The 16,638-nt window shown below is 39.0% G+C and overlaps 1 protein-coding gene across 2 annotated transcripts in view; it reads right to left on the reverse strand.

Annotated features, from left to right (window-relative positions):
• Positions 1 to 300: 300 nt before the first annotated feature.
• chchd6a (coiled-coil-helix-coiled-coil-helix domain containing 6a) overlaps positions 301 to 16,638 on the reverse strand; it is a 55,903-nt gene continuing 39,565 nt past the window's right edge. Inside the window, exons 10-11 of one of the 2 annotated variants that reach the window (XR_011977489.1) lie at positions 6,045 to 6,844; positions 301 to 2,266 (exon numbers count right to left, since the gene is read on the reverse strand). Coding sequence is in view for 1 of the 2 variants with exons in the window: in XM_072656553.1 (XP_072512654.1) it covers positions 706 to 1,662 (957 nt within the window). In the remaining variant the exon portion in view is untranslated. Of the gene's footprint in view, positions 2,267 to 6,044; positions 6,845 to 16,638 lie in introns of those variants that run through there. The other variant, XM_072656553.1, reaches the window with a different exon arrangement.

The following is a 16,638-nucleotide window of genomic DNA, read 5'->3' on the forward strand; positions in this document are numbered from 1 at the left end:
TTTCCCAAAGCAAATGGGTTGAGACTGTGCTTTTCACCTCTCTGAGGAAGTGTTTCATTGTTTCTCCTGTGCTGTCCAAACACTGCCACTCATAGGCATACCCTGGTGTACCTGGGTCATACTGAACCATCTGAGGTTCCCCGAAAGAAATGGAGAGCCCCTTTGGGGTGCTCTGGAGTGTGCAATTCAATTTGCACATCAAATCTCGTGCCATGAGGTTGACTGGACAGACAGGTGACAGAAAGTAGAAACTTATGAGTTTGAACATTGTTTCATTAAACAATGTTCAAACTCATAAGTTTCTACTTTGCATTGGAGGGGAGTGGACACCCTTTCTGTTACCGTATTACCCCTACACCTATAATAGTTACAGTTATGTCAGGTTGAAGTGGACACACAATCTGTTCTTTTTGTATTACTGAGTGGGCTGTCCCACTATCTACCAAAAACTTCAATTTCTTCCCATTTATTACAATTTCAATTTGTGGTAAAGCTGTGGGGTTTTTACTGAGTTGCTGGGCTAAAGAGTAATATGGATTTAGTACTTTCCTGTCCAGTGTGTCTCCGTCTGTGTCCTTGCCATCCCGCCCCTCCGCCGCACGTCAGTTGCTGCCTGCTTCTTCCAGTGTCAGCTGGTGTTGTACAGGTATCCAAGCTTACGCAACAGCAGTCGTCTTAGCTCCATAGCTGTGGGTCGGCAGGATCTCACAAAGTTCTGTAACTCTTGGCTGAAACGTTCTCCCCCACTGTAGCTGGGTGGGGGAGACTGGAAGCTGCCTCTGCAATATCAGCTTCAGTCCAGTGTCTGTGTACCATAATCACTCCTTCTGCTCCAGCCACCTCAATCATAGGGAACTGTCCAGCTGGTGGGGGTGGAGGTGGGGGAGGCCAGTATTCCTCTAAGGAATCGCTTGCATTGCAAATACCGGTCCTGGTGGTGGATCGCTGCTGGGGGGGGGTTCGTCCCATCTTCTGCTGCTGAAAGCGGGTATGTCCACTCACTCTGATGTTTCCTGAGGCCTGTTCCACTCGCCCTCGTTCTTCCTCAGTCAGGCCTTGGTCCTGTTCACGGGTCAGTGGAGCATATGGTCCCTCTGAAGTGTTTCCAACTGGTTTGGATGCCAGTTCCTGTGTGGTCCTATCTAGCGCCCCCTCAAAGTCTTGTAGTTGGTCTCGCAATTGGGCTTGTAGTGGCGGCTGACGCGGTGCGTCTTCAGCTGGGTATGGAGGGGGTTCTGCTGCGGATATCGATGCTTGCATTCCAGCTCCTGGTGGATCTGCTGGTCGGGCCGTTGGTTGAGCCGTTTGCTGAGTCGCCGGGTGAGCCACTGGTTGAGCTGCTGGCTGCTGGCGGGGCACTGGAGGTGCGGCATCGAGGTCAGGATTTGCTGTGAGAGACACATACTGAGAGACACCGTTAGTTCCCCCTTTTCCCTCCCTAGCCTGTATCTGGCCTTGACGCTTCTCTGCTTCTCCCAGACAGAAATTCAGCATGCTCAGCATTCCCACACTGTGATTTGACCAATAATCTAAAGCTTTTTTATCTGTTGTATTTGGCTTACTGCCCAGTCTAGTTTTGAGTTTCTGCAAATATTTCTTCTGATATTTAACACTTATTATCATTATGAGGAAAACCAAAATATTTAATCCAGAAGGGCACATACTGTGTGACCTCCTCTACCATAATCTTTTCGCATTTGTAAAATAAATGGTGCTTCTTTTGATTATATTATATATTGTATATATATATATATATATATATAATAAAAAAATTACTATGATGGGATCCCATTTTACTCTCTCAATGCACTGTACCTTCTGCAATTCAGTCCCCACCACCTGGACCCGGGTCACTACTCACTATCGATACGTCTAAAGATAGAGGACTTAAAACCCATCTGTCTAATAATAGAGGACTGACGTCCGTCTAATAGTAGAGGACTAACATCCGTCTAATAATAGAGGACTAACGTCCGTCTACTAATAGAGGACCAATCCGCAGCAGTCTACTGCGCATATTTCACAGTACGTCGTGAAATATACACTAAGGTGGTGGCCGACCAAGGCAAAACTCCAGGGATTTTGGAGTATATTGTTATACTCACTGAATGATCCAATTCAGGTTCTGACAGGTCACCACTGGTTCGTTTGGATGAGGCAGGCCTTGCAGGCGGAGGGATGATCAGCCGCGCTCACCCCCATGGTACTTGCCCTTGTTCTGTGGGTCTTACTCTCTCAAGGTCCCTCTGTCCTAGGTGACCACATGCTGTACTCCAGGCCAATGTAAAAGAAGAAATGTCTTAACAATGTATATAGTGAATATGGAAGCGTACAAGTGTGAATAAAATACACGTGGAACCTCATTAAACACAAAATAATTTGTACTTCCAGGCTGGTCGACCCATCAGACCTTCCAATACACCTGTCCCTGCCTACCATTACTATCCCTAGTGTTGAGCAAAGAACAAAACCCCTGAGGTCACACTGTACTTACTCAATTACAAAATACATCACCTTACAACTTGTTTACAATAAACAATGGTATAATAAATATAACTAGATTTGCATTTCCTGAAGGAAACACAACAGTACTTTAAGTGTGGCAAGTACTTCCTAAGGGGTGTTTTGCTAGGTGGTTGCTAAGATGTTGCTAGGTGGTTGCTATGCTGCTCACGCTGTCAGTGAGAATTCTAATCTCAACATTCCGTCAATGCATTTTTCATTTTTAATCTTAAATTTATTAAAAAGATTTGAACAATCATATCCAACTTTGAACCACCTCATGTCATTATATAAAACATACTTTCTCTGATCGTAAAGCCATATCAACTGTAGGCCCTGCTAACAAAACCTCTTCACCATGACTGTTTCTCCACTGAGGGGGATTATTACCTCCAGTATTAAATCTTCCACACCTACAAGGAAGAAGAACTGATCCGCCTAGTTAAACTCTTATTACCAACTGCACAGGAGCCGCAGTTACTGAAATCATCTGGGAAGCTGGTGTTAGTAAATGTGATATACTTATACCTTCAGTAACATTTGATGCTAATAAAGTGAACTTCTCCAATGACACATTTACCTCAGTTTACGTAACGTTTAGGTCTGACCCTTTTTCAAACTGGTCTTGGACTTGTATGTCTATTTGACTCTCTGTCTTCCCCTGTAGAGCAATCAGTGCCCTCAGCACTCTTTGGTGCTTCACACTCCTCTGAACTAGTTCCTGCTGTTTCTGGGACATCCCTAAACTCATTGTCCCCAAATCTTCTTTCCTGTTGGTTAAATGAAGAGTCATTTCCGGCATTATCAGAAATGCCCACAGAGTCATCACCATTGTCCACACAAAGGACAATCTCCTCTTCTGGAGTTTGACCCTGGAGATGTTCCTGCCTTCTGTATGTCCTGGTTCCCTTGAGCCTTCCACATCTCCTCCATGCACATGGGGTGCCTCTTCCCTAGGTGCTTTTACACAATGTGACAAATGATCCCACGTTGGAGACCCTTTAACCTGGACTGCAGTTCCAGTACTGCGCACAACCTCAAAAGGACCTTCACAACAAATTTCTTCTAAACACCTTCACAAACACCTTGTCCCCAGGTTGCAACGCACCCCTCTTTTGCTCATCCAGCCTCTCCTGCACCCCTTCTTTCTTTTGCTTGTCAGAAACATACGTGCATATTCTTTTATGTAGATTAGCCATGTATGTCACATACGCTTTCATTTCATCTTCTAAAAAGGCAAGACTTGGACCCTTTCCACTTGTACGCAAGCACGGCATTGGCATTCGTCTGCCTGATGCCAACTCGTGCGTTGTCAAATCACGCAGCTCACTTCAGCAACACACCATTAACGCCAATGGAAGTGCAGCAACCCAATTCATGCCAGTGTGCTGACAGATGATACACAGCCCCAAGACGCTGTTTAATCCCCAATTTTTGCTAAATTACTGTCTTATCCACAAACTCCTTCCCATTATCTGAGGATACCCGATCCGATGACAACTTGCTATATAACAAAGCGAATTGGCCATGAATTGCAAACTTGCTCCTAGGTGTAAATCAAATTGTTCCTATGTTGTGTGTGGTACCCTGTAATGGAATGGTGCCCTGTCGGTGGGGTATTCCTGCCTTCCGCACAATGAATCCAGGTAGGCTCCAGACCCACCCTGATCACCTGAAACACCCAATCAACTAACCTGTAAATATTATTTAAACTAACCATTACAGTAGCAAAAATGGTAAGTCAAATAGGGATAAAGCAAAAAATGTTTTGATAATAAATAAATAAATTGTTATAATTGTGAAAAAAGAATGGTAAAACAAAGGTAGCCAACACAACAAAATGATATAAAATGATAATTCTGTAGAATCAAATAAAAGGCTAAGGCTCACAGGTGTTAGAAACTAAAAGTTTTGTAAGCAAAGCTTTTTCTTTAGTACATTTCAGCTCCCTGAAGCATTGTAGCTAAAAGCATATTTTTCCTTTTTTAATTCCAATTACTTGAAAGGTGATTCATTGCAACAGGTTTGGCAAGTTGTATTATTTTTACAGTGATATGTGCTGTAGGGGTCACCAGTAATTAATCTTAAAGCAGAGTGATTAGCCAGAGGGAGCCTACAAGTAGGCTTTCAAATGAATAGGGGGCCAGTGGAGCTAAATGAAATCTGGTAGCTGTTTGTGGTTTCGTTAGATGCTGTATGACATAAAAACATTGTCTTAGGATAGAGTTAGGTTTAAGTCACGTAACATGATGTAAGCATGGACAAAGGGCCAACCATAAACCGCCTCTGGCTCAGCTAAAAACTGAACGCTGTGTGAGCCTGCTGACCGATAGAGGGGACACCAAAATCAGTGTGAGAGGTGGCGGAAGCGTGAAAAACGAGCCGTGATACTCCAATGGCTAATGGCTCCAGCTGTTAATGTTAAAATTTAAAGTGGCTAATGTTAATGTGGTCATTAACAACCCCTTAATGAGTTGATGGGTTGTTTAAAGCAGGAAACAGGTTACAATGGGCAGGGTGGTATGGCTAGGACCAGGGTTGGGAGACACTGAGCTAAAGAAGTATACATTGGCTCTTTTAAAATGATTCCTGAGCAATATAAAGTCACCAATTGCTTTTATGTCTCCCTTCTGAAACCTGTTGTTCCAGGACAGATGGATGTGGCTACACTCAATGTCGGGCCCCCATCTCCGGTTATCATGGAGGGCGCTTCAGTTTATGCCGTTCACCAGATGCTGGACTCAAGGAGACGAGGGGGCCAGATAAGTATTTAGCTTTTTAATGGTTTTGACCTCCACCCTGCTTCTCGACTATGTCTCTGCCTCTCCCATGTACCACACTCGAAGCCTTGGTGTAGTTATGGATGATCAGTTATCGTTCTCAAGTCATGTCGCAAACGTAACTCGGTCATGCAGATTTCTCCTGGACAACATCCGGAGAATTCGACCCTTCCTCTCTAGAGAGGCCGCCCAGATGCTCGTTCAGTCTCTCGTCACTTCGAGACTTGACTACAGCAACTCTCTTCTGTTTTTCAGGGACTGGTGCGCTCTCAGAAGTATCACACCTTTTCAGTGCTCGGTGTGAGAGCTACTTTGGTCCCATTGTGGGACCTGTCTTTGGTGCTTGAGGCTTTTTGTGGTCACCCCTTTGAGCTCCTGCAGGGCTGAAGTTTCTTTTCCTCATAACTGCTTTGGTTTTTGCTCTGACCACAGCAAAACGAGTGAGTGATTTACAGGCGTTGGCCCAAGCTAAACTAAGGTATGCATGCGTCCTAATCCCGCCAGTGTGTCTGACTCATTCTGAGGGGAGACTAACCTGAATCCTTTTATTTTACTTTACTTTTACTAGGCTTCCATTAAGATATATTTAATTTAGACAACACTGATACTTATTCGGAGAAATGCTGGATGATTGTCAGTGGAACTTCTCAAGACACAAATAAACAAATGCATAAAATCATTTGATGAAGCAAGCAAGAATTCACATGACTGCTTGTTTTTAAATCACTTCTCGGTGCAACTTGGATACATCAGTGATGTTACCTGGGGTAATTGGGTGTTTCTGGTCTTTCAACATCATACACGCTCCAGGGTTGATACAGCCTCGTTCATCTGAGCTTTAGCCATTAGCTCCATTAGGCTCACTTGTCTGGTTGTTTCAGACATCAGTATCTGGCATGTCTCTGCGATGGTGGTAGAAAATTTGAGCTGCCTGCCTAGATCCACCTTCGCCCTCAAAACCTGGTCATGGTGCCAACGTTGGCGCCCTTCTTCCAGGGCTTTGGGGCAGCAGCTTAAGATATGTTCTATATGTTCTAGTGACCTCGTAGATGGACTGAATCAGCAGTGTCCCTCAGGGTGCAGTCAACAACCTTTTCGCTGACCGAAGTTATCTGGACACCTCCAAGGGGGAAGCAGAAATTGTCAGTGACCTTTCCCCTCTTCAGTACCAGGGATCTGGACTTAGCCAGCTTAAAGTCCATCCGGACCCAGGTGATGAGACATTTCAGGCCTTGAAGGATCCATCTGCAACCTGGTACTGATGTTGTGGTCACTGTCAGATTGTCCATATTAGTCTCTGATGGCTGATGGCTGTCGCACACCTGGTGAGCAAACCTCTTCACCAGCATATTTATAGCCAATCGCAAACAAAATCACTAAAATGGTAAATCCTGTGATAATGCCCTTCTCCAACCGATGAAACACAGATTGTTGTTCCAGAAGTGACTAAGACTAAAACAGTTGTAATAGTCCAGAATGAGGTCTCTGATCTTGTCTGGGACATGGTGTCGATATTGTTCTGATTGGCACTGCAAGAGCACATCAGATCTGAATTTTTGGAACTAAGAAGAGATAGTAAAAAGAAAACATATAAATTCAAATCAGAGTAAGGCTTTGGAGGCCTGTAAATATGAACAAATTAGAATGCATTCTTATTTGAGACAGGATTGAATATGTTGATGGAAAGAATCTCAAAAGAAGTACAGTTGTCACAGTGTTTCTGAATAATATCTAAAGTATTTTTGTAAATTACTCTACCTCCTGATAATCTAGGGCTATGTACATAATTATAACTCCCAGGGAGGCTTATTTTAGTGCTGAATATCAGGTTTCAGCAAGTCCTAATGAGTCACAGCAGTCCTTAAGCAGGTTAAGCAGTCCTAATGAGCCACAGCTGAGGCTAATGAGTGCACTCAGGTGAGGGGTAGAGCCTAACCAAAGCACATGAAGCACATGGCCTGCCGCGAAAAAGCGTGCCAAAATGAAAAGCAAAACATCTATTTCCTTGACTTAGTCACTCAAACTCATAACCTTAAAACAAAACAGGTTGGTTTACACTTGCTGAATGCTGAATTTGTGTCAAAATTAAACACATCAAGCAATCACAATCAGCTCACAGTTGTATTACCTTTCACTGCGTAGGTGAGCACTACAAAGAAATGCAATCACTGCCCAATCACAGCCTTCTACCGAAAATGGGGGTGTGATCAATGGGGCTGTTCAGACCCTAATCAAGCCTAATTAATCACAGGAGTACTACACACAGTGTATTAAAAGTTAATCTGCAAAAATCTGCCATTTCTTTGCAGATTAGTTACAGACATGCAAAAGAAAAACCTAGCTGTCAGATTTATTACAAGAGGCTCTTAATGGGCTCGAAGAAGGCAGCATCTATCGCTAACATGCACAGCAACAAGCCCCCTTGGCCTCCTACAAATGACAACACTATGCCTTCATGTAACTACTGGCCTAGCACCTCCAGGGCAGCAGAAGCGGCACATAGCGCTGTTCAAGGTAAGCACTTTTGTGTTGGCAAAATTCTGTAACCAACACAGGTTATTTAAACTACACGGTCAAAACAGCATAAACAATTTTTGGATTTTATGAAGCAAATTATGAGTAGAAATTAAATATAAATAGAAAATAGATGGTTGTAAAACTTCATACATGAACAATTTCATTTGTCATTTAGTGGAGTAAATGGAAAACTTGTTTTTCTACTCAATTTTCCAATATCTCTAGTTTTTAAATGTTTAGTCTTTGGGGTATAAATTTAGTGACTGTCAGAAAATGCAAATAGACAGTGGAGAGTGATAGACAGTGGATGGACTACACCATCAGGGACTGGGGTGGGGGTGGTTATGAAGCACGTAAATGCGGGTATGTAAGTATGTAAGTGTGCAGGTACAACAACATATACTATTGATGACCTCATTCCAATGTGCCATTGACAGAGATAAGTTTTAAGAATTGCTGTTGACTGTATTGACTGTGTTTAGATTTTTTTCTCATGCATAGAAAGGCCCACCAACAACTGTTAAGTTTTCCAGAGCAAAATTAAATCAATTTGATTATAGCAACTACTGAATTGCATCTAAACACGACTGGTTATAATAACATAATACTAACATCACACTCAAGTTTCTTTTGTGTCCTTTTAATCCAAAAAACACCAGCATCCTCACAGCTGAAACATACATAAAAGCCTTTATTCAGCCACCCTTATACGCAGCACATAAGTCAGCAGATAAGATAAGATAAGATAATCTTTTAGTCCCGAAAATATTAGTCCCACAGGGGGGGAATTCTCAGTGTCACAGCAGAAAGGGAAAGCAAGACACTTAGACGACTCTTCTCCCAATCACCACTCTGAAGATGAAGGCCAATTAATCTCTTTTAATGGAAGTAGGGTAAAACTACAAGAAAATACATCTAGTTCTAACGTGAGAATACAAATTGCTACATAAATGATATTTGAGACACTGATGCACACTGATGATCCATGCTATTTTATGCGTTCCGTGGTTTGACATGAAATATTAACTGAAGATGATGTAATACTGCATACATCCTGATACAGTAGGAGCTGGAAAAGTGCAAGAAATACCATTTAAATGTTACTAATACAAACAAAATATGAACAAAAATTTATGTTGACAAAATAACATACCAGCAATGCATCAGCAAGGCACAAAATGTTACAAGGATTATGATACATGGAACACCATGAAGCTCTCCCCTCACTTTCTGCTAGTATACTTCCTGAACTTTAATACAAAGCAGATGATGAATATATATATACATATACATATATATATATTGTGTGTGTGTGTGTGTGTGTCTGTGTATACACATCTCTGATCTGCCCTCTTGATCCAGAAACACAATGGGCTTTCTCTTTGCCTCCTTTCCCTGGTGATGCCCAGTAGTATATAGGCCATACAGGTTGAAAGCTAAGGCTAATACCTAACGCTAAGGCCAAAGCTAGCCCACTGGAGCACAGCAAAGCATCAACACAAATGTTACAAATGATGATCTTGACTCTGATCAAAGCTGCGTATTCCTAATGGTGGTACTTGACAGAGAGAGATATAGGAGGCACTTTTCATCAAACTAGTTTTGACAGGTCGTCTCGACCAATCAGATTGTGCCACGTCATCAAGCCACGCCCCCTCTATGTCCCTCCCTCGACAGGTCCCTTCCGACATCTGTTATCCATTCTCACATACCAATGCTGTTCCTATCCTAGTCCCCAGACCTTCAGTCAGACCCTGATTCAACCCCCCCGATGCCTCTGAACTTTTTTCTTGCAACGCGATGAATGGCATACTTTCAAAAGACATTTTGGTTGTATGTATACTTATATTAAATTTAGATATTCGGATTGCAAAGTGATATTGTGGATCCTTTCTGTCACAGGTCATCAATAGCATTTTGTCATCATTATGACCTGCTACATCTTGTTGCCTGTGGATATTGTACATTCATTATTCAAATATTGCACAGGGCTTACCTGGAGTGGAGTCCCTCTTTTCCAGAGAAGTAACACATAACAGCACTTCCAGCTATAATCAGAGATGACCCTCCCCAGCCTATGAACACTCCTGCACCTATTTCAAATCTGAAGAATGAACTAAATTTTCAGCCCTCACCACTCCATGTGCAGTGCTTTTAAGAACGGATAGGAGATGAGGTAATGATGTTAAGCAAAAATGTCATGACACAAAATAAAAAAGTTGAGAGAGAAACGTGTAGGGAGGAAAGGAGATTTGGGCAAATTCTCTCTCTCCCAAACCTTGATTACTTCATAACTTTATAACTACCAACAAAAACAACCTGTAATTTTACTGTGTTTTAGTGAGCAAACATACATTTTGGTTTTTATGCATTCCTAAATGACAAATGTAAAAGGACACAAGCTAGACAAAGCATTGAATGGAGGATCCAGTGTTTACAAAGTTTGATGTTTTGGCAACAGTTTCTACTTTTTGGTTCTTAAAACATTGTATTGACATCATAGTTAAAAAGCCAAAGCACTTTGTGAAGTTAAATTAATAACAACTGCTTCTGAGCTCTTCTGAAATGTTGAATTGTGGATGTAGCTGTAGTATGCCTATGACTAACACTTGAAAAGTTGCATACTGCCTGAAAAAAAGTGACCGATCTAGAAGATGTGTCATTGGAACTCAATAAGAATTTTTAACATGAAAATTAAATTTTATCAAGCTAATATCAGCATAAAAATGTACACAATTATAGACTTTACTATTCTAAGAATAAACTCTTGGAAATATGGAGTAGCATGTAAATGTATGGGTACCCCTTGTCAAAATATTATTGTTTACTGTGAATTGTTCACAGTAACAACTGATCTTCAAAAAGCATAATTTACAGATAAAAGTCATTTCAACATTTTAAGGAATGTTATTGTACAGTTTTTGTTTTGCACAAATATAAAGTGAAAAAAAAAATATCACCATGAAAAAAAAGTATAGACCATGCAATGTGTCCAAACTTTTGTATCAGGCCCTTTTACCTTTTAGAAATGGTAAAATTAAAACTAATCTAAAATTAAAACTAATCTAAAGCTGAAATAAAGAAATTACAATTTGTTTAACTTTCCTCACTGTGCACAGACATTAAGCAGGTGAACTCAATCATGTACATGCCACTGTATAGGAAATTAAAAAAAAAACATTATAAGCTTATAATGTATAAGCTTATAAACTTATAGCTAATAGTTCACCCGCAGACAAACTACATGCTTAAAACATCAACATTTACCTCAAATCTTCAGTTCTTATGCAATTCTGAATAGACCTGCTTATGTTTTTTCTAAACAAGTAGATCACATAAAAAAATAAAATAAAAAATACAGAAAAACTAAAAAGAAAATTCTTTGCTTATTGACTGCATTAGATTTTTGGTCAAACAATCACAATCAGGCCCAGATTAGATTTAATAGATTATCTAACAACGATCAATAACTGATGAGCAGTTTCAGGTTCAAGGGTGTTTATTAATGATAAGCCTGCTAAAGCGTAAGTGTGTGTGTTTTAAATGTATATATATATATATAAAATGAGGGGAAATCAAAGTAAACGCAATTATGTTTTAATGGCATTAGTATATGTCTTGAACATCACTTTTCAATCGGCTTTAAATTTATTTCAAGAAAAGTAAAAATTTAAATTTCTGTGTGAAAGCATGTTCACCACATCTAAAAATAGCTTACTTCTGTGGCTTGTAGTTTGGATCCACATATTGCACCTGTGTTTTATGCTTCACCAGGAGTACAGTATCATACCACTGAACCCTGTGGCACAAAAAGCATTGCATCATTTCTGGAATTATTTTACTATGAATTGAACAAGAATGAAGTTTGAAGGCATCGTACCTGACGCCATATAGGTCAGGGCAGCTGCAAAAGTTACCCTGGCATTGGCAAGTTCAGAACCTCCAATCTTAATATATTTCATTCCAAATAAAGCAAGCACAGCTCCCCAGAATCCCAGGATTACAGAGACAATAGCCAGGGCACGACACACATGCAAGAAAACTTAAGAGACAGTGCTGAACTATCTGCTGAACTTCACTACGCTGTCTAATTCAATCTAAAAACATCTCACATTGGTGGTCAAACTGTATACTGGTTTTTACCTGGCAGTGCCATCATGGATGGGGCTCTAAGTTACTATACCTGAGCTCATAATTCTAATGGGGGCAGTTTCTCTAATTACCATTTCACTGAGGGACTCATTTACTATGTGAAAAGACATTACTCCTATAGTACAGCCTGTCATAAGGGCTGAAGCTGTGACCAAAAACAGCCTAAAGATTCTGTATCTTGTCTTTTCCTAAAGCCTCAGCTCTTTAAAATAAACTAGCAAATACTGATGATCCTTTTCTGCATAGTAGTGCATAAAATACAAAACATTAAAATACCTGCTGCTTATATTGTAGTTGTTTCTCAGCTCTCATCAGACTGAAAGCAGTACATGAAATGTGCCATGATATCTTTCTTTTGTTGAAGCCATACATTTACAAATTTGAATGTTTTGTGTATTACACAAAACTGAAACTCATTTCTAGCAAATTGTCTAAATATTGCATGATTCTCGCAAACAGTCATGACAGCTGGCATTTAATGTGAATGCTAGCTAGTCAGTAAAATTCTGGTGGAAAAAAAAAAAAAAAAAAAAAAAAAAAGGCCAATTTCTATCTAAGCCAATAATATTCTCAGGGGGCTTTTTTCTTACCCCCAAGTGTCTAACTTTACATTTTCAATATATAGAAGGAAGATCCTTTTTTTATAGTTCACTTTTTGGGCTAAACCATGTTTATTAATGGTAGCATGTTCCTGGATATTTTTTATAATAATGAGATGGAATAATGAAAAAACAAACTACTTAATACTTTTAATACACAGTCATTGCCTGTATAATACATGCTGTATAATACATGCCATAACACATGAAGGTGTACATTAGGTCTGGCTCTCTATGATTAACGTAAATTTCAATCTTTCTGAGTAATTTTGTTCATTCTATATTAGTTATTGTCCACAATAAAGAATGTCAATAACTATTTGAACAAACAGAATCTAAAGACACTCAGCACTTAGGTTTGATCTGTCAACATCATATTAAAATAGAATAGGTCACAGAATGAGCATAATGTATAGAAAGGTCATCCTCTTGGGCTTAAATTACATTTTTTTTTAAATGTAGGATGTTGTATAAATTTGTAGAGTGACATTTAAAATGTAGGTGTTGGTGATCATCCAACATCCTGAATTTGCAACGCTTCTGTAACTGGATGCAGTCAAATCCTGGCAGCAGCGCTCCAAAGTCTAGCAACAGTTACAGTTATTCTACCTCTTTTTAATACCTTTTCAGAATACATTTTAGAAAAAAACAATGAATAAGCAAGTGTCTGAATACTTTGTCCATATAGTGTATCTTGTATTTGTATTGGGTGTGGTTTGAATATATTGGTGCTATTGAATATTATATGTGTTATATTTGACTCATAATTCTTTTTTTTTTTTTTTTTTACTTTACTTATGAATCAAATAAATGGTGAGTAATTATTGATGTGATGACATTGAATGCCACACCTGTTAATATTCTAAATGTCCATACAGTGTTTGTGTGTACTCCTGATCTTGCATGTGTGTCTGGGGGTTGGTGTAAAATTTAGTTAAACATACTATTAGAACTATTTTTGAACTATTGAAATTACAAACATGTTGTAATCTTTAGTTGTTAGATATTTTTCTATAATGTGTCAGCTTGACAGTGTTTACTCTAACTGTGAAACTGGTTATCGGATTGTGATCAGATGTGTGTGCATTACTGGACTTTTGCATGTAAGTCATCAGTGAAATAGTGTGTCATCTATTTCTATTTGAGAAATATATGTACTGGAAATGCCATATATACAGTTGTGTTTAAAATTATTCAGCCTCTCATTAAAGTGTTTTAGCAAGTTTGATAAGACATTAAATTTTTATCTTATTCACAATCAGATCAAATAAGGACCTGTATAATATACCAATTACAACAATATTTTTTCTAACATACCAACAAATTTCCTCATTGACAAAATTATTCAACCCCTTTGTCACATACATCATTAGTACTTTGTACAACTTCCTTTGGCAGTAATACTGTTCTTTAGTTGGGAACATAGCTTGACAACTATCTTGCAGGAATCTACAGGTATCTTAGCCCATATGTCCTGGGGAAAAGGCCTCCAGTTCATTGACATTCATGGCCAATCCAGAATCTTCCAGCTCTTCTTCTGCATCCAAGCTATTGTAGAATAGGAGGTACACTTGTTTATCGTTGTCCTGTTGAAAGGTCCAACATCTCCCAGGCTTCAGCTTTGTTACTGACGGTGTGACATTTCCACTCAAGATCTCCTGGTAGTTAACTGAATTCATGGTACCTTCCAGTGGAGATTCCCTTGACCTGAAACAATAAAACCCTTTCCAGCCTTGTGGAGGTCTACAATTTTGTCTCTGGTGTCTTTGGACAGCTCTTTGGTCTTAGCCATGTTAGTAGTTGGAGTCTTACTGATTGTGTGGGGTGGACAGGTGTCTGTATGCAGCTAACGACCTCAAACAGGTGCCTCTAATTTAGAATAAGTGGAGTGGAGGTGGACTTTTTAGAGGCGGACTAACAGGTCTTTGAGGGCCAGAAAATTTTTGCTGATTGGCAGGTGTTCAAATACTTATTTGCAGCAGTAACACACAAATAAATTATAAAAAAAGAAATCATACATTGTGATTTCCCTCCATGATTTCTAAGTGGGAAAACTTGCAAAGTCGCAGGGTGTTCAAATACTTATTTTCCTCACTGTATGTGACAAAGGGATTGAATAATTTTGTCAATGAGAAAGTTTGTTGGTATGTAAAAGAAATATTGTTGTAATTGGTATATTATACAGGTCCTTATTTGATCTGATTGTGAATAAGATAAAAATTTAATGTCTTGTCAAACTTGCTAAAACACTTTACTGCAGAGGGGTTGAATAATTTTAAACACAACTGTATATATGGCATTTCCAGTACATATATTTCTCAAAAAGAAATAGATGACACACTATATCACTGATTACTTACATGCAAAAGTCCAGTAATGCACAAACATCTGATCACAATCCGATAACCAATTTCACACTTAGAGTAAACACTGTCAAGCTGACACATTATAGAAAAATATCTAACAACCAAAGATTGTAATTGTATGTAATTTCAATAGTTCAAAAATAGTTCTAATAGTATGTTTAACTAAATTTTACACCATCCCCCAGACACACATGCAAGATCAGGAGTACACACACAGGCAGAGTAGGTGATCTTACAATAGAATGCATATTCACCATATACTTACTAAAAAAATATCAACATGTTTGCCATTCAAAGTCATCAAATTAGTTTCTATTTAAGAGTGTATACGTTCAAAGAAACACACAAAGGCCCAGGTGCTTAAACTCACCATGTTGGCATCTAATACACACATGCATGCAAGGACATAATCATATTGATTATTGCAGGAATGTACACACACACTGTATGGACATTTAGAATATTAACAGGTGTGGCATTCAATGTCATCACATCAATAATTACTCACCATTTATTTGATTCATAAGTAAAGTAAAAAAAAAAACAAAAAAAACTGAATTATGAGTCAAATATAACACATAATATTCAATAGCACCCATATATTTAAACCACACCCAATACAAATAGAAGATACACTATATGGACAAAGTATTCAGACACCTGCTTATTCATTGTTTTTTTCTAAAATGTATTCTGAAAAGGTATTAAAAAGAGGTAGAGTAACTGTAACTGTTGCTAGACTTTGACTGCATCCAGTTACAGAAGCGTTGCTAATTCAGGATGTTGGATGATCACCAACACCTACATTTTAAATGTCACTCTACAAATTTATACAACATCCTACATTTAAAAAAAATGTAATTTAAGCCCAAGAGGATGACCTTTCTATACATTATGCTCATTCTGTGGCCTATTCTATTTTAATATGATGTTGACAGATCAAACCTAAGTGCTGAGTGTCTTTAGATTCTGTTTGTTCAAATAGTTATTAACATTCTTTATGGTGGACAATACCTAATATAGAATGAACAAAATTACTCAGAAAGATTGAAATTTACGTTAATCATAGAGAGCCAGACCTAATGTACACCTTCATGTGTTATGGCATGTATTATACAGCGTGTATTATACAGGCAATGACTGTGTATTAAAAGTATTAAGTAGTTTGTTTTTTCATTATTCCATCTCATTATTATAAATGATTGGTATTAGCCCAAAAAGTGAACTATAAAAAAAGGATCTTCCTTCTATATATTGAAAATGTAAAGATAGACACTTGGGGGTAAGAAAAAAGGCCCCTGAGAATATTATTGGCTTAGATCTTGCACTACTACCGGCTTAGATCTTATGCACTACTATGCAGATAAGGATCATTAGTATTTGCTAGTTTATTTTAAAGAGCTGAGGCTTTGTGAAAGGACAAGATACAGAATCTTTAGGCTGTTTTTGGTCACAGCTTCAGCCCTTATGACAGGCTGTGCTATAGGAGTAATGTCTTTTCACATAGTAAATGAGTCCCTCAGTGAAATGGTAATTAGAGAAACTGCCCCCATTAGAATTATGAGCTCAGGTATAGTAACTTAGAGCCCCCCCCCCCCCCCCCCCCCCCCAACAATAAAAAGCTGCTTATGGTGCAAAACCAACTGCTTACTGTGGAAAACTGTGAATGAGGAGTTCAGTTTTGGCTATTTGTGTCTTTTTTTTAATCTGAGCCTTCATAGC

Source organism: Salminus brasiliensis, chromosome 14, assembly GCF_030463535.1.
Source record: "Salminus brasiliensis chromosome 14, fSalBra1.hap2, whole genome shotgun sequence".
NCBI classification, from domain to species: Eukaryota; Metazoa; Chordata; class Actinopteri; order Characiformes; family Bryconidae; genus Salminus; species Salminus brasiliensis.